Raw genomic sequence first — 23,695 nt, forward strand, 5'->3', positions numbered from 1 at the left:
CACCTCCATGATGGGGTTGGAAGCCAAGACTTTCTCCTCTACGTTGGCCTCACTGGCTGAGCCGCTGACCGTAGCAAAGTATCTCATGGCGTATTTGGCTGACACCGTCTTTCCTGCACCAGACTCCCCGCTTACAATAATCGACTGGTTCCTCTCATCCCTGAAATTAAAAAAAACAAAACAGCCTTCATAGGTCATGCATAACGATGCTGATAAATTCCAGTTTGTAGATTACAATATAGTGTTGGGATCATATGGAATTTTTTTATCTCACTGAATGAAACAAAAACACAGGTCTGTAACCAAAAAACTGCATAGGATTTTTTGACTGTTTCAGATTTTTACTCACTGAAACCAGGAAATATTTTTAAAATTCCAGGTTTTCTTGAAAAACTCCTGTTTTTAGTTTAATTAAGCGTACAATTTCCCTTTTTAAACTGAAATCTGGTATCTTATACTTGAGTCAAAGTTAAGAGTTAATTGTAATAAAATATTTATTTTTTTCATCGCTGTTGTGCTTTTTGTACTCCTCGTGTTTTGCAAAAAAAAAAAAAAACTGTACATGATGGAGGGAAATGGAGATCATTTTTGGATCCAGCACCCTAAAATCATAAAATTTAACAAAAATATTTTGCAGACCTGTGTAATTAAGAGTATGGATTTGGTTGGGTGCAAATTGCTATAGCTTTCAGTCCAAATCAAATATAGCTTCATAATTAAAAGTGTGACACACACAATTTCAGGAGACAGATGCCAGATAGGAAGTGTCACATGCTATCATCATCAACACTTTTTCAGCCTGCTGGCAGCACAAGCATCGCAGGTCTGTACACTTTAATGTATCTGCAGGTCACTTTCCTTGTTCTATGCATGAGACAAAATCCTTACATACTGATACTTCCTAAGGCATCACCTTTCTTCTGCAGTTCCAGCTGCAGATCCAACTCCATCTCCAGCCACCATTTATCCTTTTTTGCAGGCTTTAAGGGAAGTTTATGTTCACTCTGATTTGAGTTTACATACATTTAGTTTCACTTTAATCAGTGTCAAACGTGTTGAATCAGTTAGGACTCTGAAGCTTTGTGCAAATTTCACTTGAATAAGAACTTGAATAGAATACTAACCGACAGACTTACCCTAGTTTACAATAAACATATGATTATTTAATGATTATAATACAAAGAAGATTGCAAACATAAGATAGTGGACATGTTTGAGACTGCTGCCTCTGGCTCTCCTTCACTGCCCTGTGGTCTGACTAAACTTAGTGCAACATACTGTCAATATTCAATGTGTTGATGATATGAGCCCCCACCAGGAGAGTGCAAAGATCTACTAGTTGGCTCCTGCAGAGAGTCTTTGTGGGCTGCGCGTGTGATTAAAATAAGAGAGGGAGAGTCAGTGAGACCACCGTGTGGCTATTTCTGGCTCCGCTTTGACCTACAAACCCTAACGAGAGAGGCAGGGCTGAGCAACAGGGAGACTTCAACCAAGCCTGCTCAGGTAACACACACATGCTCAGACAAACCTGGCCATCTGCTTGTAAGCTTCCTCTGCTACAGCGAAGATATGTGGGTCCATGTCGCCCATGTTCTGACCGCTGTAGGCGTTGATGATATCCGTTCCATAGATGGGCAGCGTCTCGTACGGGTTGATGGCCACAAGTACGATTCCTACGACGCGAGGAGAAAAAAAAAAAAACAGTAGAATTAGCTGAACAGCAGCAAGACCACATAAGGAGGAATTATGCTCTTATGATGGTAAATGATTAATATTGTTAATTAGCTTTTTATCTCATGCAAACTGAATTTGTCTTACAATAATAGCAAACATGTCTTGAGTTTATCAGTAAGAATAATGGAATAAAGAAGCTAAAATGCTGTAGGCAGACAAAGCTTGACTTGTTTATTTAAATTAATAAATCTTCCATTGTTACGGTGATTAAAATAAGCTGAGAAATAAAGGTTATATTATTTTTAAAAAGAAACCCTGTGACAATTCAATATTCATCCCTTCAATGACACCATTACTTAAAGCTGTAATTTTAAACTGGCAAACATACAGTCTGGCATCTTTGATAGACGAAGCACCTGCTTACCGCAGTAAGTGTAGATAAGCTTCGAGTCGATGAAGCGGACTTTGAGGTTGTGCAGCACTGCTGGCTCGTGGAGGTAGCTGAGCGCTGTGAGGTCATTCTCGCCCACCAAAATGTCAGGATTTCGCAGGTAAGGCAGGTTTCTTGTCTTAGGGTCCAGCTTGTGCTCAATGTTCTGAGGATGACCACAAGAACAGGACTTAATCAAGAAACAGCACATTATTCAAAATATGGCACAACAAGGTATCCGTTTTATTAAAAGATGGTAGATTGGTATAAAATCCAGGGTTAAAATATTAAAATGAGGCTTTAGATTTGTTAGAACTTGCAGAAAAACATTCATCCATCTTCTACTCGTCACCAAGGTCCAGGTCACAGGGGCAGAGACGCCTAAACCTACTTCTCTCCAGCTACCATTTCCACCTGTTCTGGAGGGATACCGCAATGTTTCCAACCCAGCAGAGCCGCATAATCCCTCCAGTGTGTCCTGGGTCTGCCCAGTTGGACATGACCCAAACAACTCACCCAGGAGGAATCCTAGTCAGATGCCTGAACCACTCCGGCTGGCTTCTTTTGATGTGGAGGTATGTCAGCTCTACCCTGTCTCACCAATGACTCGTCAAAAGCTTGTCATCCAAACTCTGAGTCCAGACAACCTCATTTGGACGTCTGGGTTCAGTTAAAAAAAACAGAAGATACAAATATTCGACTGGGACTAAAAAAAATGAAGGGACTCGAGCGATATAAGTTATATTACAGGATTTACAGCAGTTAAATGTGCTGTTTCTAACAATAATAAGGAACTACCAGCCAAGTAGATTATGTGGTCCTATACAATACAAAGTCACCAACCCACTGATCAAATGATGAGAAAAGAACATGTTTTTTTAACCCACTGCTAAAAGGAGAAAAGATCTGCTTTTCTACCATCAAACTAAATTAGGTCCTGCAATAAAATCCACTCAGAGATTTTATCTTTAAACTGTTTTCATGCTGCTGTTTTCTGTCTGGGGCTGTCTGAAGAGATCAGATCATTTATATAACCACTAACAGAGGTCCACACTAACAGGGTATTTGAACACCATTTCATATTCACGTTCTCAGAAATGTCATGAGACAAGCTACTGATTTTCCACCGCTCAAAGCTGGAGAGTATAAATGTTGTTTTCATTTTCGCTCCCCTCTTTCTGTGTGAAAGCTTCTGCTTGTATCCTGTGCTCACTCCTTTTATATCTTTGTGAGATGGATGTACTGTATTTCAGATATTCGTTTGATATCTTCAAGAAAACAATATCAAGATTGAGACAGATAAGCTAAATGCTTCACTGAATAACTGAGTTATTATGATCAGCAAAGGTCATCTCACACACATGAGCATATTGCACCAAAGCTGTATAACTATTCAATTTAATCAAAATCAGAATTCTTATAATTTTGCATGTTTTAATTGCTTTTTGAAAAAAAAAATGTTTAGTTTCAGTTTGAGTGGATTTGCTCATTTAATTGTTTTTGTTTTTTTTGTTTTTTTTTGTTTTTTTAAATGCTTCGTGTTAGTGTCGACTTTAGTCTTGTTAATTAGTTAATGTGGAGGGTATATGGAGGGTAGGTGACTCAAAAAAAAAGAAAAAAAAGATCTGCTTCATCAGACAGATTTCTTCTATACATTTATCTTATTTTTATATTTTTCTAAGTCTGGTTTTGAATTGAGTTATTTCATTTTACTGAAAGGGGTTTTTGCACCTATTTTCTTTTTTTTCTTTTTTATTTACTCAGCTATAGTAACCTTGGCTAAATTGGATTGTTACTACTTTTATGGCAGCGTAAAGCCCAGAGATAGGTAGTTTGTGACATTTAGCTTGAACGAAAAGGAAAAAAAACCTCTCGAACCTCCATCTGACCTTTACTGACTCCCAAGATCTGTTGCTTGTTCTTTGGCACTTTTTAACAAATTACAATTTAAATGTCTGACGTTTTGGTGATATTAAGCAGCTGAGAAGCTAAAAAGAACAAAACCTTTATCCTATTCTACATGTCCATCATAAAAACACCAAATTTTAGAGCATCTTTTGGAGGAATGATGCTTCATCTCCACAGACTTGGAGAATTGATACTAAGACGTGCTGCAGCTGTTCTGATAGGAAGCAGAGGCTCAACACACTAAGACACTTTATGTTGGTGTTTCTTCGATTTGTTACTAGACTGTGTTTTTAAATATGACTGCATAAATCTTAAATCACTACGGGCAATATAGTAAATGGTCCAGCTACTATCAGGCATTCATTTAAATGAGTGCCTCATGGTAAGGAATAGCTTCATGCTGGTAGCCGTTTTTATTCTAAGCCAACAAATTAAATGTACTGAGATACATTAAAAATGCTCCACGGGGCATCTTTGCTTCTGCTACATCTCATTAGTGGTTATTGGTTTTATCATTAGCGCGCTCCACAAAGGAATCCTGCAGAGAGACAGAAAAACCAAGAGAAAGAAGAGGGGGGAAAAAAAACAAAGAGGAAGAGGCTGATTCTTCCCCCACCCTGCTCCTCTTCTAACCATCCTCACCTTTCCATCTTCCAGCATGAGCTGCAGGGAGACATCTCCACTTTTGTAGTCCTTGGTGAGCTCAGCAGACTTCCACACCTCCTCTGCATCAGGGATCCAAACCCGAGCAGACTGAGACACAGAAAAACACATACACAAAAACCAAAAACAGATAAAGTTAGAAACCAGACAATTATTTCACATCAGGTACACAATAGGATACTTGCATAAACACTGTAGAGATGCCGTTGCGTTTATAGTATTAAACACAAGAACGTTTATGAATATCCAAATCTGGAGCCTATCCCAGCTATAGTAGGGTGAGAGGTGGGGTACACCCTGGACAGGTCGCCTGTCTGTCGCAGGGCTAACACAGAGAGACAGACAACCATTCACACTCACATTCATATCTATGGGCTATTTATATGTGTAATTTAAAAAGAACCAAACAAAAAACAAAAACAAAACAAACAAACAAAAAAACCCCACATGCTTAACTTTCTACCCTTTCTACAAAATAAGCTTTTTTCTCCTCCCTGGAAGTTATACACATATAACCATCTTTGCTGTTGCAGAATTCTTCCATAAATTGGAATTCACGATTCACTGAGTGACACATCACCTCTTTTATCACATATCTGGATAAACCCACTCCACCTGATGCTCCATGCAAACACAAATCACTTAGGTTTCCTTCTGCTCAGTTCAAATGGAGGAGGACAACAGGACAGTTTTACTAAAATGCCTCCTTTTTAATATATCCATCCAGTATATCCATATATCTTTTTAATATCCATGACCTCAGAGAAAACACTGGCTTCTGTGTTTCACAGTCATGAGAACTCAGCTCCTAATGGTCAGTTAAGTTATAGGAACAAACAACTGAACAAACACTGGCTTATACTGACTGAAGAAAGCAGCTGTGAATGTTAAATGGTGATAACTTCAAACCCACAAACACAGACACACAGGCATCACTAGAAAAGTGTTTCAGGCCTTACATACATGTGACTGGAGGCAATCAGCTGATCACAGAAATGTGGGAAAACAGTGATGGGCACTGCCGGTCACATGGCTGAAGAGACTAGCTTATAAATGGTGACGCATGCCCACACTTATGCAAGGAAGCCCAACTGTATAAGAGTCAGCTGGAGAACCATGCAGTGACTGGGTCATTAATAGGACCACGGTGTGATGGGACAAGGTGACCGCACAGTGCCTGGCAGAAGACAAAAGCTAAACAGTGCATGTGTTTAGCTTTTTTCTTTTAGAGTATATTTAACATTACAAAAGGGGAACAAATGAACAGGAAAAGTGCCAATTTTTTCCGGAGCATCTAATGCACATGACGATAAAATTCCTTGTTGAACTTCCAGGAATGCTCTCAGGCCTTAAGGATTTTTTTTAACCTTCCTTACGCAAACTGCTCATGACGATTTCACAGAGGCAAAAGACAAAGACCTCACTGTAGAGGAGCGTAACGGGAGAATAAGTGGTTAATTTTGTCTGCTGCTTCACTACCGATCATCTGAATCATGACCTCATAGTCACACAAATCCTCATGAACCCTTCGTGGTGCATGAGAGCGGTGGGGTGAAATGGCAGCTTTAGCAGAGAAACTGTTGAGTCTTAATATTTTATAGCCTTGTGAACCAATTAGGGTTTTTTTCACCTGTAAAAAAAGTGCTGATTCTCATTCCAGCCCCGTCACAATTGTCTGCAAACCACCTCAGGTGCACGGTGCACTGGTAAGTTTTGGTAAAGAGAGAGCTGAGTGTGAAAACAAAACTGTTGGTTTATCGGTCGATCCAAGTCCTCCCCTCATACCCCATGGTCCCAAGCTTGGGTAGTGACCAAAAGAATGAGATCGCCGGGGAGAGGGAGTCTGCCATCGCTGCTGAGAATGCTGCCCCATGGCCCAGACACAGATAGGGATAGATGATGGATGGAAGCTCCATCAAGTCCTCAGGTTATCCACATTATTCCTCTCTCTCTCTCTCTCTCTTTTGGTGCAGAAACACTAAACACTGTGACCTGTATAGTTAGGCTATGTATAGTGTGGCACTTAAGAAAAATGAGAATGGCACTTAGAAATGAGCGAGCATCTTTGTAAGTTAGAGGATGAAGAAAATTTAAAAAAAAAGAAAAAAAAAAAGAAAAGATATACATGGAACACAGTAAATAGGGAATATTTAAGGTGTGTAAAAATAGGATACAATCACATTAAAACTAATAAAGTGAGTCATGTTCCCAAGAGGTTAAAAACTAAAACTCTTAAAAGTCAACTCTTCCATTGAAGCAGTGCTGTTACCCAAACTGCCAGGTTTTGGCATCCAAATAAAAGGGAACCAGTGCAGGATCACAAAATTACAGGGATGAAGTTAGAACTTGTATAGGTGGCCTACGAGGTGAAACCACCAATGGCACCTACCAATGATTGGCAGATTCAGCCCAGAATCCCCCAGGTGGAAATTACTAGGGCTGTCCTGAATACCATCTTTTAAATGTCTGAGAGTTAATAATGATAATAAATAGGACATATTTAAAGCTTTGCCCAACTAAGGGGTTAGGAGGGTAACATTTGATAACAGCAATGTTGTCTGACAATGCGCTACACTTGGAGAGAAAGGCAGAGGCAAAACAATGTCACACAGGGAGTTCACAACTCTGTCTGGGTGCTGCTGCTTGCTGAATGGTAGAGAGGAAGTTGTGGGTCACTCTGAGCTAACGCACAAGTCCCAGAGGTTTTTCACAAGAGCCCATTTGAGAAAGAAAAAACACTAAAGGAGCTAATTAGCCGCAATAAAGTGAACAGAAGCATGAGGATCAATTTTTAACATTCGTTACAGTCTGAGAAATTACAGTTCTCGTGTGGGCTGGTTCTCCAAACAGCACCAAGCCTGGATATGCAGCAGCAATGTATTAGTAGAAAAGAAGTATATATATGCTTTTGTAACAGTGGATCCAAAGTTGGATTTTTAAAGGCCTGCAAATGACCATTTAAAGTCTGCAAAATGCACAACAGCTGCTTCTACAGTAGCAAAAAAAGCTTTACTTGAAGTGCCTTGTAGTCCCCGTGTCGTGACATTTTAAAGTTGGATATCTTTTGCATTTCTGTACTGCGATTACTCACCAGCACCTACTTTATAGCACTACCAGCATATCTTAGATAAGCCAGTACTAGCTGATAAATCTACAAACATGAGCTGTCACACTCTGAGTTTATCTAATACTGAGACAATAAGTGTTATGTTTGTTGTATTCAGTATGTTTGGAGACAATGAGAGACGGAGAAACTGCACATCTATGCGTCTGTGCTGAGTTACACATGAAACAGCAGCTAAAAGGGAGAAGCCCTCACACACTGCCCAAATGATCAAACCACAGGACTCAACCACATTACTGTCTGACACTGATGCTCGCTATCATCTGCACCATCAAACATCCTGCCTTATCCCTCATAAGAGACACATTGTTATTTGCATTCCAGTGGATTTACAGTAATTTTATTCAAAATTAAATAAATAGACAACAGAACAATTTTAGTAAAAGTGACATGCTTTTGGGATGGCTGCTGAGATCATTTTTATAGAGGCTGCTGGTAAATTCTGCTACGGCGCTTCAGATGAGCCACTTTTAATGTTCATTACTGGAAAAAAAAAAAAATCAGACATGATCAAATGCATGTTTTCTTAAATGAAAGCATGAAATAGAGCAACATTCATCAACATGCCAATGGCCCCTGTCAGCGCCGAGGCCACTACCAAGCTTTCTCCAGACATTTTGGTCCGGTTTATTTACACAATCACAACAACAGTGGCCTCAAAACTTTTATACTGTAAGGTAAAGGCTACAGAAAGAAACCTCTGGCTCACGGAGAGGCAACCGTCTGCCTAAGACAAGTAAAAACACCACTCTGCAAAGCTTACTTATCAAACAGCATGTTTGACTGAGCGGCACAAAACTCCTAAAACAAGAAACCAGGTAGATTTAAATGAAACGTCCTTTTTAAGCTTTTACTGATGAAGGTTTGGGTTCTTTTCATGTTCATATCGGTGTTCTCTCTCCGTTTAGTCTTCTCAAAGCAGCACAGGCTGTACAATCATGTTAAAGATTGTGATCTTAGTATTATAGGTCAGGTTATTGGCATAGCTGCTGGAAAACTGGCCTTACTCTACCAGCTCTTACAGCAGAAACTGTTCCACCATGCTCAGCTCATGTAAACGCATAAAAAGCTTTCCGCCATTTTCCTTCCAACTTCAGAGAGATTTTGCTTTGTGCCAGATAACGACCACCATCATTAAATTATGGTTGATATCTTTGGTTGTGGCTTTAAAGTTGGCAGCTGTAACTTTCTTGTGAGGAAAGTTTGTTGGGATAAAAAGTGGGAATAAAAAGAGGGCATACTGCATAGGCTGGATCTCAGGAGGATAGTGTATCGTGAACTAAGTTTTCTATCAACCAAACAGAATATTTGAATAAGAAGGAAATGATGAAAAGTTTTTCAGTATGGACTAGTTTAATTATACAACATAAACAGGGGCTTGTTGGACCCATAATCTTTGTATTTTCTCTTATTGAAGTGTTTTTTCTTATCAAAAATATTAATCCAAGAAAAAAGTAGACAAATCCAGTACAGACAAGAATCACAGTTTTTCGGTAAAATCCACCCGACACTGTCCTTTGATAGTAAGTTGTATTCAATGAGCAGGATTTGATATAGGCCCTGGGTATTACTTTTAGTTGCTGTGTTTTGTAATTTACACAGCTCTTTTTTTCTGTATCACTTCCAAAACTATATCACACTGCATATACTTTGGAAACAAATAAAAGAGCAACAATTCATTGTCTCTATAGTGAGTTCCTCATCCAGTGAACAGACTCAAACTACCTCGTTTCCTCTGCAGCCTTGGAGAGTTTGGTGTACCTGTACATAAACCACTTCTTCACCTGATTAAATTTCTGGTTAAAGTGATCCTCCAGCATAAAAATGGATCTTCAGATGAACCAAACAAAGGCTACCGTTTCCAGCTGCAGCCCATGAGTGTGGAGTTGGAGCCTGTTCAACTGCAGTATGAGAAACTCTCTGCAGAGTCTATTTGGTTAGCAGCAACTGAAATTTCAAAGTAGGAGCAAAGGAATTTTCCACTGGTATAGCAATCACAGATAAATAAGACACAAAACACTCATAAGTGGTTGTTAATATACATGATTTTTATACACATAAAGCTACTTAAAAGGAATTAAGAGAGATAAACTGGATGGAATTATAAGCTCTATATTTGCAGGTGAATATAGCCTTTTACCATCTTCTTCCTCATTCCATCATGTTATAACTCCCTGCGTTAGACCATCCCAGCAGCCAGCCTCATGGCAACAAAGAGGCAGAAAGAACGAGAAGGAGGAGGAGAAGAGGAGGAGGATGGAGACTAAAAATAGCAACAGCAAGTTCTGAGCATCATCACACCTCACAGAGGCAAAGCTGCACACTTTCTGATCCTGGTAATTGTCACAAAAAGCACACACACACAGAGCACTTGTTTCACACACCACTAGGTGTGAGGCACGATTATCCTGAATTAGTTAACACTGAAATATGCTCCCAATTTGCACATTAGCAGACATACATGCAGGGGAAGAAAGAAAGACAGCACTGTAGTACAGCTGCAGAGGTAATGAATCATATTTATAGTCCAACAAATTCCCCTGGGTTCGGAAATAGAGGAGAGATGTAGGTTGAAACCACACAGTCTCTCTCACACACTCATATTCACACACAGAAACTGACAGACATCTACATGTTTCAAGGACGTCATCGTCCAGAGTGAAAAAGAAGCTGGAAAAGAATAGCATCTAAATGCTGGAGAGAAAAATGTGATGAGTCAGGGTGCAAAGACAGACAGAGAGACACGGGTGGATGGTGGAAGGGATGGATGGAGGCTGGTTAGGCAAGGCTGGTGTCTTCTGGGGTGGCAGACAAAGAGAGGAGGCATGACAATAAAGGAGCAAAGACGTCAGAGCATGTGTGACATCAGCAATCATGTGACTACAGTGTCTCTACTTTTTCCCCACATGCTGTATGCAAGACACGTCCATGCAGCACATACTTGGTTGCAGCAAAGCAAGGATGAAATGTTTTCTGTGTGGCGATTTAAAATGTGTTCACTCCTAAAGCGAGAACAACATCTGTTATCAATATCACAGTATAACCGGCATATAAACAATGCAGCATTAACTTCCATTTGTTCCTCATTGTTGTTCTAATTTGAAACTAATGGTAGCGTATCCAGTTTATTTTCTTACAGTTCAGGAAAAGACAGAGTCACTTGTACAACTCCTGAGTTGTTTATTAAAACAGTTTAAAGGGAACATATTATGCTCAATTCCAGATCCATTGAGCATAATATGTCCATGCACTGATCTGACGGTCATTCTTTGACTGTCAGTGAATCAAAATCAAATCAAAAAAGCAGCAAATTGCTGTGAAATAGATTCTTGTGAATTTGGAAGCAGAGCAATGACCTTCCACTGGCAGTTTATGCCCCTGACCCTTGGCAAGCAGGAAGATTTTCCATGTATACAAATGTAAGTATGAAGCATGAAGGGAACTACTTTTCTAGACATCACACCTTTTTCTAAAATGAACCTTCCCCATTTTAAGCACTCTCTGAAAATAATAAATCAAGCTAGTACAAGCAGATGCTTCAGCTGTTTCATATTGGCTACATTCAGAAGACAATGATTTAAAAGAAGAAATCCTGTATTTTAGTTATTTTTAAGGGCCAAATAGCACAATCTTGGGATTGGGTTTGTGTAACGCATTTTTGGTCTCCAGATCTATGCTCAGGTAAGACAGATGGCATCAAGGTTTACCTTCTCAAACTTAACAAATGCTCCCCTGAGCCCAAGAACATATTATAACCACAGGCGGAGCAAGACACCTGATGATGAGTAACATCAAAGAAGAAGCCTCAAAGGGAGTATACACGAGCATACATATATATTGATCATATTGGAGGATGGCATTAAATTAATAACAAGAGAGCACCAGTAGTGGCGTGGTGCCTTGCTGACTGCTCATGTATTTAATAGTACCACTTCTCTTTAATCCAAAATTCACAGATTACCAGAAGCAGCAAAGTGAACATTATAGTTGTCAAAAATGATTTCTTCCTGTATTTCAGGTTTTCAGTACACAGTAGGGGTCAGCAGTTCAATTAACAGAAGGGAAAGGTCTTGAAGGCGCAAGTTGGGCTGATGCTAATCCTGGTTTAATTGAGACAAAGGATCGGGAACTGATTAGGCTACCTCTGGCTTAACACCAACTAATCGTATTACAGTCAATTACACCGCAACTTTTTTACACTCCAACATGACTGATGCCACTACTCCTAACATGACGGCCAAAGTCTGTGCTCTTAGCATCTAAAAATCAACAAATGAAAGAAGTAAGAAACTACTGAGATGAAGATTAAACCTCTTCCACCAAACACTGTGAAACCATTGTGGTACCTTTTGAATATGACAGAAGTGATGTTATCACAGAAGACCTGCAGACGTCCTGAAAGTCATTTCAGCCTCAACTCTTCCGTATCCGACTGCAACGCCTCTTGGTATTAAATAATTTTGGCTAATGCAGAAACTGGAGGTGCACTGAAGTTTTCAATGTCACAGAGATCAGGAAACAGGGAGTGTGTGCAGTGCACCGTTTTGGGGTTGCAAGGCTAAGTGTTTGCAAATCTGCTCAGAGTAAACAACAGATTAAAGAGACGCTAATACAGAGCTCTGAGCTTTCGCTCTGGAAGTGGGCGCCTTTTGGCCTACTGCAAGGCTCTTTTCCCTACTTATAACTCAGCTTCTCATAAAGTCAGAGCCTGGATAGCTGGGTTTGTCCTCACCAGTAAAGTAATACATTTACTGCATACTGCAGTTGCAGGCAGAAATATTAAGGAGCCATAGACTCGCTGAGGTAACACAAGCCTACTTCTTTATCCATCTATGGATCAATCATGCTTATCATGAGAGGTTCACCCCTAACTGCCTATTTGGAGCCAGGAAAAATCCCTTCAAGATTTATACTTTTTTTCCATGCAAATGTAACTGAAAATCTATTGATTTGTGTGATATTTACAATTTTCCAAATGACTGTATTTCTCTGGGTATTTGGTTTTTGGGCTTAATCTACCTGCTACAAAAAGAGCAAAAAACTTTCATTTCAGAAGGATTATGGCTGAACATCCTGAAACATCAAACACGCAGCTAAACTGTCTTCAAATAAAATATCTATTCCTCGGTCTAGTGACTGAGACAATCTTGTTCTTTTGACCGAACAGAGGAGCTAAAGGAATTTAGACAAGTACACTGCACCTCATAAAAGTAAGTCAAGCGGAAATGGATGAAAACCTTAATATATTTCGTAGCACAGACTGGCAAAGGCGACCTTCCAGACAGCCGCAGCGGTATGCGAAAAAAGTGTTTTGCTCACATATTCTCAGTAAAGCGGTCAATGGAGACTGCAGAAGCCTCGTCACATGATACCACTCATGTGAGAATCTGCTGTTTTTCTGCTCAGCTGGGCAGACACAGCATGACGCCAAGATTTAGAGAGATTTCAGCGCTGTTGGAGAGCTTGGTAGGATGGAACCTTGATTGTCTGCGCTCCCAACTAGACCATTGGCACAACTAGCGTGCCAATCGTCTCCTGACTGCCCAAGATCTCTTACTAAGAGGCTCTGACGCTGATCAGCATCTAATCACATTAGTTTGGCCAGTGCTGACTCTTGGCATAGTGTAGGAGTAGTGTTGTTTGCTTCTTTGCACTGTAAAAGAGCAGAGAATAGGAGCCACAATTGTCCTCCCTTATATTTACGACACCACAACACACCAACAGAGTATGTGGAAGACAGTTCCAGCTCACCAGTTCTTTAGTTATTTAAAACAGTCAATAAAAAGCAAAGAAATCTATGTGATAGCAATTACAGTGCTAGATAAATTATCCAGAAGAACATATTGCTGCTCCATCCAACCAACAAAGTTGTACTGCAAAGCCAGATGTGCATCCAAAACAGGCAGCAAAAACTACAAGCTACTTCCACTGATTCAATTTCGTCAAACCGTAACAAAGATGTTGCTGTTATTCAGATAACAAAACTCAGCACAGGCTAAAATCTGATTTGTTGCTAAGTGGAAGTTATTACTGTCCTTCTGATTTCAGTGACATAACCATTTCGAAGGGTGTGTCAGGATTGGGGCTCCACAGCCACCATTACAGAGGGCATGTACTAAAACCAAATTCAAAACCACAGCATAGAAAGGTTCTTTATATGACATAAAGAGAAACAGCAGTTTATCATTAAAAGCATCCATTCCTTTAAAAAATAATGACACAACTATTTAATTAAGAGGGGAGGAATTTCTTTAAAGCTTAAAAAGGGAGCAAAAACTTACTTTCAGAAACATATACTCCAACTCCCGGTTCATTTTGACTGTTGAGCGAGCTTCTAGCTCATGCTGTGACTCTGATGGTTTTGTGGATGCCTCCAGCCACGCACGCCACAAGACCAGACACTAACCGATCGAGCAGTGAGCTCCAAAGCTCGCTGGCAGATGAAACCTTCCCATTGTGTCTGCAGACACAAGTGGTGTTCAACGACGTTATCCAAACTTCCTTGCCCCGTGGCAGATGACTGGCCTTCCCAGCTGTCTGTCAAAAAAAAAATCTCAGCTTCCTTTATTGATCACATGAGCTATGAGGCAGACGGCGAGTAAACAGGACCGTCTCACAAGCCGCTCCGAAAAACAACTGCAGACCAGGAGCTGCAAAGATGAAAACTGAACCTGGATGATACATGAAGGGAGCTAGCCTATTAAAGGAACGTAATATCTTCCCGTAAAGCAACATTGAAATTCTGTAATTATTTATTTCTTTTACCATTGAATTCTGGTCATTTTTTATGCTTTCTGGTCAAAATCAGATGCTACATCAACACAGTCACATTAAAGGGACTCGCTATTTTACTCACGAACATTCAGCCATAGAATACTTCCATGTATCTTGATTTGGATTGCAATGACCTCATGCATCAACGAGTACAACATGATTGCGCAATTACTTTAACCAGGTCATGGCAGTAACTGAATGCACATGCTCTCAATTACAGATAAAGCGGAAAAAATAAACCCATGACGTTGAATAATATAAAACCTGCCACCTGACGAGTTGGAAAAACACCTACAGCCCCAAAGATTTGACTATTCGTGAAGTTTTTTGGAGTTTTTTTTAAATCAAACTGGGTTTTGTAACACGAGCATGCTAACGTATCACCAAAAATGTCACATTTAATAGGGGTGGCAATTACACTAACTCACGACAGACTGCGATACAATACTACCACTATAGTATCACAATGGTATTGCAGCACTGTGAATAACTGAAACAGAAAGTCATCTGCATCAATGTTAAACTGGAGTCCAACATATCACTTTAGGTTCTCAGTAAACTGTGGGCCACCTGTTTGCAGCTAAAGCCTGCATAATGACAAACAAACTAAACAAGCACTGCAAGCTAACATGGTGGCTAATACACAACTGCACAAAAAAGCAGCCAAAACTGAAGGTTGTGGCGCTGTCTTGTTTTTGTTTTCTTTTGGTTTTTTATTTGCAGGCAACTCTAAAACACTAATTTCTTGCATAAACAGGTGAACTTTTTTTAAAAAAAAATATCCTGTACAAATAGTGACTTGCCATGTTCAGACCAGTGAAACAGGCTAGAGCAAAGTGAAGGTACTGATATTCTGTCGAACTACTAACATTTGCAGAGTGTTTGCTAGTTATCATTCTCCATAGATTGACAAAAACGTAATAAACATATGTAAGAAATAAAGGCTTTGATACCAAGTTTAGGTCAGTTCAGGCTAATGCCATAAGGGTTAGGGATATCAGCATATCAAGCTACAATAAGCAAACTGATGGTTTTCTTTCCACTAAATGAATTAATTGTTAGACTTGAAGTCATAAAATAATATTTTCAAAAAAGGTTTGTCCACATTTGAGGTCTCTTAGGTACTCTGCATCTTGATGCCAGAATAAGTGAGACAAAATGACCATTCAGTTATGGCAGAAGTGCACCAATGCACGGCTGTCAATGGGTTGAAAAAGGTCAGACATGCTGGCAACACCCCAACAAGTGATGTAACAGCAGGTGTTTTCCCTTCCATCATCTGCTCCTGACTACTCTCACTGTGTGACTTCACTAACTAGCATGTGGCCATATGTGCAGCCTGCTCAACAGGTTATCTCCTATGGTACAGCTCTCATTTTCCCTGAAACAACCTGCAGCTCTTTGAGCTTAGGACCCATGTCAGTGACACAGTGAGAACTTTTAGAGGTGAGACAATAAGAAGCTGGAAAATCACAAAAACAATACAGAGAATAAAAATATGACATTTTTTAAGTACCTTTCCACTGCAGCAATGCTGGGTAGGTCTGACTTGCCCTATAATTTATATTATAATAAAAATAAGAAGAATATTTTTTGTTAAATATCCTTTTTAAAGCCAGCATTCCAAAAACCCTTACAAAAACATTCGGTGTAAACAATATTTCAGACTCGAAGGATAAATTACAATTAAAATATCAATGTAAAATTTAGAAACCGGCCACTACAAGTCTTGAGTTCAACAACAACAATAAAATTAAGTGTGACTCAACAGTTAAGATTAAAAATATATAATAAGTAATCTAAAAATGTAAAAATTAGGAATTTTTTTTTTTTTTTTAAATGACATAAATCCTTAATAGTGATTTAAATTTAACAATTCTGCAACTATTTTGACAAATGAAAAAAAAATTATACCAAGTGCTGGAACTGAGACATTGTTGTTCGTTCTTGTTGTTTACATTGTTGATCATTTTGCTTTTGATAGGTTTAACCAATCAGAGTCAAGCCCCACACAGCAGCTTTTCAGGGCCGATCAGATATACAGTATCTACTGCGAAACAAGTACTGTTTTCTGATATGTCCTTGAAAGAATGGGCAGTTCCTGCAGCTTGACACACTACCTAAAGCTCACTGCAAGTTCCTACAGTAGAAAATGTTTACATTTTAACTGACATTTGAATTATGAACCCGCAGCCCTTTGCTGGATGTCTCACCCCACGTTCATATTTTCACTGCTTCACTATCAAAAAAGGCTAACATGCCAAAAAAAAATAATCTTAGAAAAGAACAAAAGCATAAATAAATACTGTGCCGTAATTAATATACAATATGCAGACTAATTTGAGCGTTATGAAAACCTCATGTGAGAATAATTTTCTAATCAGCTACAGAGAGATCTTTTTGTAACCGCCTCGTAGTATAATCACATATTTTATAAGTGCCTGTGTGTGATACTACCATAATCAACCAAGAAATAATGGCAGTAATGACCTAACCTACTATTAGCATGCCTATCTTTTCCTCCATTTTCGCAACTTAACCTTTACTATTTTTTACTATTAAAGGAAAAACTGGATCCTACACTGGATCATTCAACGACCCCATATAAACACAACTTAGAAAGACTTTGTGTGTATTATACTGGCCTTTTTACATGACTTTCGTTTGTATTGTATTTAGATTTTTCCTTACTGAGTGCCTTTTTCCATTTTGCTTATTGAGCTTCTTATTGCATTATATGCAACAATGTATGGTAAGAAAAGTCTAACCATCTTTAGCTCTCCAACACGGCGAGTCATGAAGCTGTTTCAGTGTGGCTGTAACACGTTCATTTTCTTTTCATTTGGTTTTCAATTCTGATCCTCACTGGTTTGTTTGTTTGTTTTTTTGTTTAAATATGAAAACTACCCAGCATCTCAGCTCAAAGTGCATGACACCCTTCTTGCTCTCAGCAGAGACCTTCAATCTTCAGTTCACTTCACTGTTGCAAACTTAGCAACTTTGTCACAAGATTTAGCAGCTTTTTATAACCCCCTTTTCAAAGAAGCCATTAAGGAAAAGAAAAAAAAAATCTATGGCGCTCTTGCTTTAGCTGGGGAAGAGCCACACCTCCTCCTGTAAAGTCCAGTGGCTGTATGGGTACACTGCTTGTAACTTTTTGAGTAATCGTAGCAGAGCTGATATTTTTAACTTTCTTTATGATATTCTCAGACGCCCCCTTCTTGCTCAACTGCTCACTCTTGATCACCTCAGCTCAAAAAAACAATGCTATGCGGGGTAGCCCTAGTTCTTAGTTTAGTTTTACAAATCAATGTTGAGTCTAGCTATTTTAAAAACACAGCACATGTGCCTGTATTACACTCAGCTGTATTACATTCGAGTGTATTTTTGAAGCTTCAGTTGTGCGGTAAAAGGCCTTTTCAGCTCTGAGTCATCTTTTTAAGGTGCAGCTTGCTTTCCTCTCCACGAGAGCGCCCTCTCTTTCTTCTGTCTCTGTTTGCTTTTCTTTTCCTCTTACTAGTTTTGATCTTGATCTGTTTTATATTTTTGGTCCGAGTTACCAAAAAAAAAAAAAAAGAAAAAAAAAAAAAAACACAGACTACAGTCTTAAAGCAAAGAACTTCACCCCTGAGTCACCTCTCTTTAAACAGGCAGTCAGGTCACGCAGGAGACAAACACAGATTGCCGCTGTGTGTGTGGATGTTTGTGATAACATATGCACAGTAAGCTCCTATAAGGCTGACTCGTGTGCACAGAGGGCAGACTGTTCCCCACCCCTGTGCTGGAAAAGTAAATCACATAGAGAGTCCTCCTAAAAACCACTGTGCCATTCAAAGCAGAAACTAACTCTTGTCAGCAGCCATGCTAGCACATACGACCAAACACTCACCTGCATTTAAAGCCATTTCACCGCTTTAACAGATTTTTATGGAAACAGGCAGCTCAGTCGATGCATGGCTGTAAGCCATATCCTGCTGGCAGAGGAAGCAAACTCAGCAGCATCTATTGGTAGCTGGTTTAATCGAACACCTAAGTGCTATTTAAGCAGAACCCAGGCATCTTAATGTGTATTTTTTTCTATCCCAGCAGAACCATTAATTAATAATCTGCCAGTCAATTTCTCTGTTAATCACTTTATTGTTTAAAAAACAAAATTAGAGAACGAAAGGTGACATCTTTAATCCCTGTCCAGATATAAAGTGATTTGCTTTTTGCATATGACTTTTTAGCCCACTGGTTGTCATTGGGAACATTCCAGGCTTTATAGGTAGCCCTCTAAAGCCGCAGACACACTAGAGATTGTTCAGGAACTCCCTAGCAACCTGAAATCCTCATGACCTCTAGGAAAGTGCTAAATGACAGAAATTCAAAGTGGTTTCTTGAGTTTATCACTTAAAAAATGGAAAAAATTTAGAGTTTAAAGTTTAGATCCATCCTTTCTGAGTCAATTATGGTCATTTCACCTGGTTCCTGGTCACCATATCACTGCTCATCTTTTCCTGTGTGGACATCCTTTAACACTCTTTCCCTTTTGCAAAAACCTGATCACGTTAATTCACAATCTCAAGAAAATGCAGTAAATGTTGACAATTCTGAAGGAATGTGATGTCTGCAAAGACCTATTTTGCTTTTCCTTATTTTCTTATATGTATTGATACTTTTGAATGGTGACGCTCTTCCTAAAAAGTTGTTCCTATGAGCCCAAAGCTCAGGTTTCAGACAGTTTTTTTCTATTCTTTGCTCTGTCGGATGTCAGTGTGAGAATTCAGGCACATAGCTCTAAGCTAAAAGCACAGAAGCTCCACCCACCTGCCATTCAAACCTTCTGTTTGTGATGGGCAGCCAATTAGAAGAAAGACGGTTTAAAGGAAAAAACAAAGGGAGCTAAAACAGTTAATTCTGACACTGGATAAACTGAAGGGCTGAACAAAGGCCCACTACAAGATCAATGGGGATTATTTAAACTGTGAATCATGGAAAGCTACTCTAATACAATCCAAGTCTAAAATAAGGAACAATAGGTGCACAAAATTCAAACATGATCAAGTCTAACCAGCAAAATTTGACATTAAAGACGATCTAATCAATGCAGATAATAACTGTCATTCTTTCCAGATAATTTACCATCAGTGCTTTAGCGCTACATGGAGCAATTAACACATGCCTTTTTAACCGATTCTTTACAGAGGCCAGATATCAGCTATAAAAACGGCCCTGAGGATGCTTCAGTGTCCTTTTGGTGGCCGAAGGTTTAAATCTGTCTCCTTCTTGGAGCTTTGTCTAGGTAACAGAGACTGCAAAAAGCTCCTGAGAGTCACTTAAAAGAAGAGTTTACAGGTTTGAAATCATCGCACCGTCTTTGTACCACAAACGTTATTCACACTAAAGACACCAGCTGTCAAAGTAGGGGGATGGGTGACTCATCTCCCCTCCCTCTCCCTCCCTCACACACACACACACACACACACACACACACACACACACACACACACACACACCACTTTTTTGCATCTCTGCCTCATATTTACAACCATCAATACGCAAAAGCAAATCAACAGCATGACCTTGAAAGTTAAAAGTGCAACACAGGCCTCTTTCTAGCAGCAGTATCATGGTGTCTTCAGGGACTATTTGGGTCTGCACAGCCACACCGAGGCTTCAGGGCCTATGAGCATCCTGGATGCTGAGGGGAAGGATGCTAAAGTGTCCAGATGCGGCGGTCTTTATGTGCATGAGCCGAGAGTACATAAAGAAGGGGCTCATACAACTGAGCCAAGAAGCTAAATCCAAAGTAATCTCTGACATTAAAATATATCGATGCAAAGGTTTGAGCTAAAGCTAAAATAACAAGGTTTAAAGCCGAAAAAGCAGAGCCTCCATGTTGGCTGGCACCGCCTTTGCATCATCCTAGCCCCCTGGCTTCCAGAGAGTAAAATGAAAAATTAAAATATGAACGTAAAAAATAATATATGTTTTTTTCTCTTTGGAGATCCAATGGCAAAATAAATCTTTTGGAAAATGTTTCGCAAGGAGGACTATGAAGGGAGGAGGTAGAGGCGAGGAAACGACTCTGCTGCATCTGTCAGCTGCACCCATTTCAGCTGTTCATCCAAGGTTACGTGTAAACACCTAAACACGAGATTTAAGCGGTTTCAACCCCGCTTTCATTCATTTGAGCCGCGGACACCGAGCCTGCACATTCCCCGAGGTGCAAAAATCAAACTTTCGGCGTTTTGTTCGTCGGGCGGAAACCTAGCTATTTTTCCTACAGGGTGAAGCCACGATTCGGACATTTATTTAGCGGACCGGCTACAAAAAGCAGGCACCTACACAAAGCTACACACTCGCGTTACCTTTGTGTACAGCTCCTCCGACGCTGCCATGACGGTCACTCGCTATGTCCTTCCTCCAATCTGGGCTGAAAGTCCGGCAGGTCTCCGCGCTGCTCGGGGCTCAGCGTGTGTTTTCATGTAGCGGGAAAGCAAAGCGTTTGTTGCCACGGAGACTCAGGGGGAAGACGTGCCTCTTATCGCCATGATAACCCAACAGGCTCCAGGCTGCCGAGGTTTCGCTGTCTCTCACTTTGCATTCTGGGTATGATGATGGATAAAATGATTCAGCCAAACGGAGGAAAACTGCTGCCGCGTGGGAAACGGCGCCTCCTAATGGTCAAGGCTTGATACTACACATAAAGGAACCCAGGAAAGGAAAAGAAACATTTCAACATAGTTAACAATTGATAATTTGCACAATGCAGAATTGCATCTCGTGGTGTATGACGTTTTGAGCACACCAGCTCTTCATCAGACAATGAAACAAAGGACAGCGCCATGTTAAATCACCTGTGATAGGTCACAAGACCAATGGCAATAATATCCAATCAGAATCACGACTTATATAGGACAGATAACTGATAAATAATCTACATGTAGTGTGTACTACCCTAGCGTGAGTCAGAAAAATCAGTGCCTAAGAAGACAAATAAGGAAACAGCAAGTGATCTCTCCACACACCTAGCAGCCAACATCGGGAAGATATACATAATATAATGGCATTGATGCAATTGGTTAGACAGATATAAAACCTACTCATGTTCAGTGTATTTATTGCATCCAGCAATGCAGGCACCTCTCTCTGAGTTTTCTTACACCTGGTGACAACGTCTCCTTAATAGTATATATTTGTGTTTACATTTTCATAATTGAATATACATATAGCAAAAACCTTAGATGACATATTCTAGTTAACTGGGTGAGTCATATATTATTTGTGTATTGTTGATGTAAAAACCCACCTAGGGACAAGGACTGGAAATTAAAAATATTTGTATCTTTGCAGCACGTCACTGTCATGGTCTGTATTGTGTCATTGTTAAATCGCATTGTCCCTATTAAATTAATTTTTATCATAATGGTGATTTTAAAAAAAACATTCTCTCTCAGTAAAATGCATTTTCTGCAGTGACTGTGATGTATAATGCTAACCACATAGGTGACTGTTGTGTCACTCACTCTGTTGATGTGACAAAACCCACTGTGCACGCCGTGTAAGGGTGAGGTGAATACTAAGTTTGATGTACAGTTGTGCTCATAAGTTTACATACCTTGGAAGAATTTGTGATTTTTGGCCATTTTTCAAAGAATATGAATTATATTACAAAAACTTTGCCCTTTTTAAATCATAATGACAACACAAACTACCCAAATGACACTGATCAAAAGTTTACATACCCTCGAAGTTTTGGCATGATAACACACACACAAGTTGACACACAGAGGTTTAAATGACTACTAAAGGTAACCCTCCTCACCTGTGATCTGTTTACTTGTAACGTGTGTGTGTATAAGTTTCTGGGCTTCAGACAGACTGCTGCATGTTTCATGTTGTGCTGCACTGATGCTGGATTCTGAGCCATGGGAAACGCAAAAGAAGATAGTTGAAATTTATAAAACAGGAGAGATATAAAAAGTGATCGCTGATGTTTTGAGGACGTGTGAGCGACATAGGCTGAAGGAACTTGGTCAGAATTGATGGCAAGATGAATACAGAAAACGCTGGAGGAAACTACTCATCAGCCCTGAAGCTACATATGGAAGACAGTTGGATGATCCAACATGACAATGATCCAAAACACAAGGCCAAGTCTACCGACCACTTTGGGGAGATCTGAAACGTGCAGTTCACGCAAGACAGGCCAAAAATTTAGAACTGGAGGCAATTTGCCAAGAAGACTGGGCAGCTTTACCATCTGAGAAAATAAAAGTGCCTCAACCACAACTACTACAAAAGTCTTACAACTGTCATTGATGTTAACGGAGGCAATACATGGTATTTAGAATAGAATAGAATAGAATAGAATAGAATAGAATAGCCCTTTATTGCCATTGTACATGTACAACAAAATTGTAGGTCCTCCACACCAACTGTGTCAGATTAAAATATAAATGGTAGACAGCAGGAATAAATAGCAAACAGGAGAAATATATATATAATCAAGATGGATATATACAAAATAAAATAAATATTTACAAAAATAAGAGAAAGGCACACATTAGAGAACAAAATGGTTGCAAAGTGCTTAGAAGTGATGTAAAGAAAAGACTTGGTCTGATTAGAGTCAGTGTGTGAAGAAGCTATTTTTGAGTTTGGAGGTGCGGGACCTGATCGACCTGCTAGGTTGGGTTGGTGTGCAGTTATGGGTGTACAGGTACTGGTGCTGGAACTAGGTTTATTATGTAGGGTTACTATGTAAACGTTTGGTAGGGTATGTAAATTTTTGATCATGAAAACCACGAACCCTCTCTTGGCTGTCTTAATATTTTACACATTTGTCCCCAGAGTTGGTACAAGGTTCAAGAAATTGATTTAAACTGATTTAAGATGATTTGATCTTTGTGACAATGTGTGTTATCCTGCTGTACACTGTGGTGTATCCACTGACATGGCCAGCAACAATGCTCAGGTAGGTTGAGACCATCTAACTGTCACATTTTAAACTCCATTAAATCACCTTTTTTTCCTCATTCCAATGCTCAGTTTGAAATTCAGCAGGCTGACTTTACCATGTCTAAATACCCAGTAGTTGAACCAGTGTATAATTCATATTCATCTTCACATGACAT

The 23,695-nt window shown here is 39.6% G+C and overlaps 1 protein-coding gene across 8 annotated transcripts in view; it reads right to left on the minus strand.

The window, feature by feature from the left end:
- Nucleotides 1-21,172, minus strand: part of myo5aa (myosin VAa) — a 63,221-nt gene extending 42,049 nt beyond the window's left edge. For 4 of the 8 annotated variants that reach the window (XM_039612351.1, XM_039612340.1, XM_039612344.1 and 1 more), the window contains exons 1-5: nucleotides 14,081-14,239; nucleotides 4,655-4,765; nucleotides 2,099-2,270; nucleotides 1,529-1,673; nucleotides 4-160 (exon numbers count right to left, since the gene is read on the minus strand). In XM_039612351.1, coding sequence (XP_039468285.1) covers nucleotides 4-160; nucleotides 1,529-1,673; nucleotides 2,099-2,270; nucleotides 4,655-4,765; nucleotides 14,081-14,113 — 618 coding nt within the window. In that variant the 5' untranslated portion in view covers nucleotides 14,114-14,239. Of the gene's footprint in view, nucleotides 1-3; nucleotides 161-1,528; nucleotides 1,674-2,098; nucleotides 2,271-4,654; nucleotides 4,766-14,080; nucleotides 14,240-20,926 lie in introns of those variants that run through there. The other 4 variants (XM_039612353.1, XM_039612348.1, XM_039612345.1 and 1 more) reach the window with 2 other exon arrangements.
- Between the last annotated feature and the right edge of the window lie 2,523 nt (nucleotides 21,173-23,695).

The sequence above is a fragment of the Oreochromis aureus genome, linkage group 1 (genome assembly GCF_013358895.1).
Source record: "Oreochromis aureus strain Israel breed Guangdong linkage group 1, ZZ_aureus, whole genome shotgun sequence".
In the NCBI taxonomy this organism is placed as follows: Eukaryota; Metazoa; Chordata; class Actinopteri; order Cichliformes; family Cichlidae; genus Oreochromis; species Oreochromis aureus.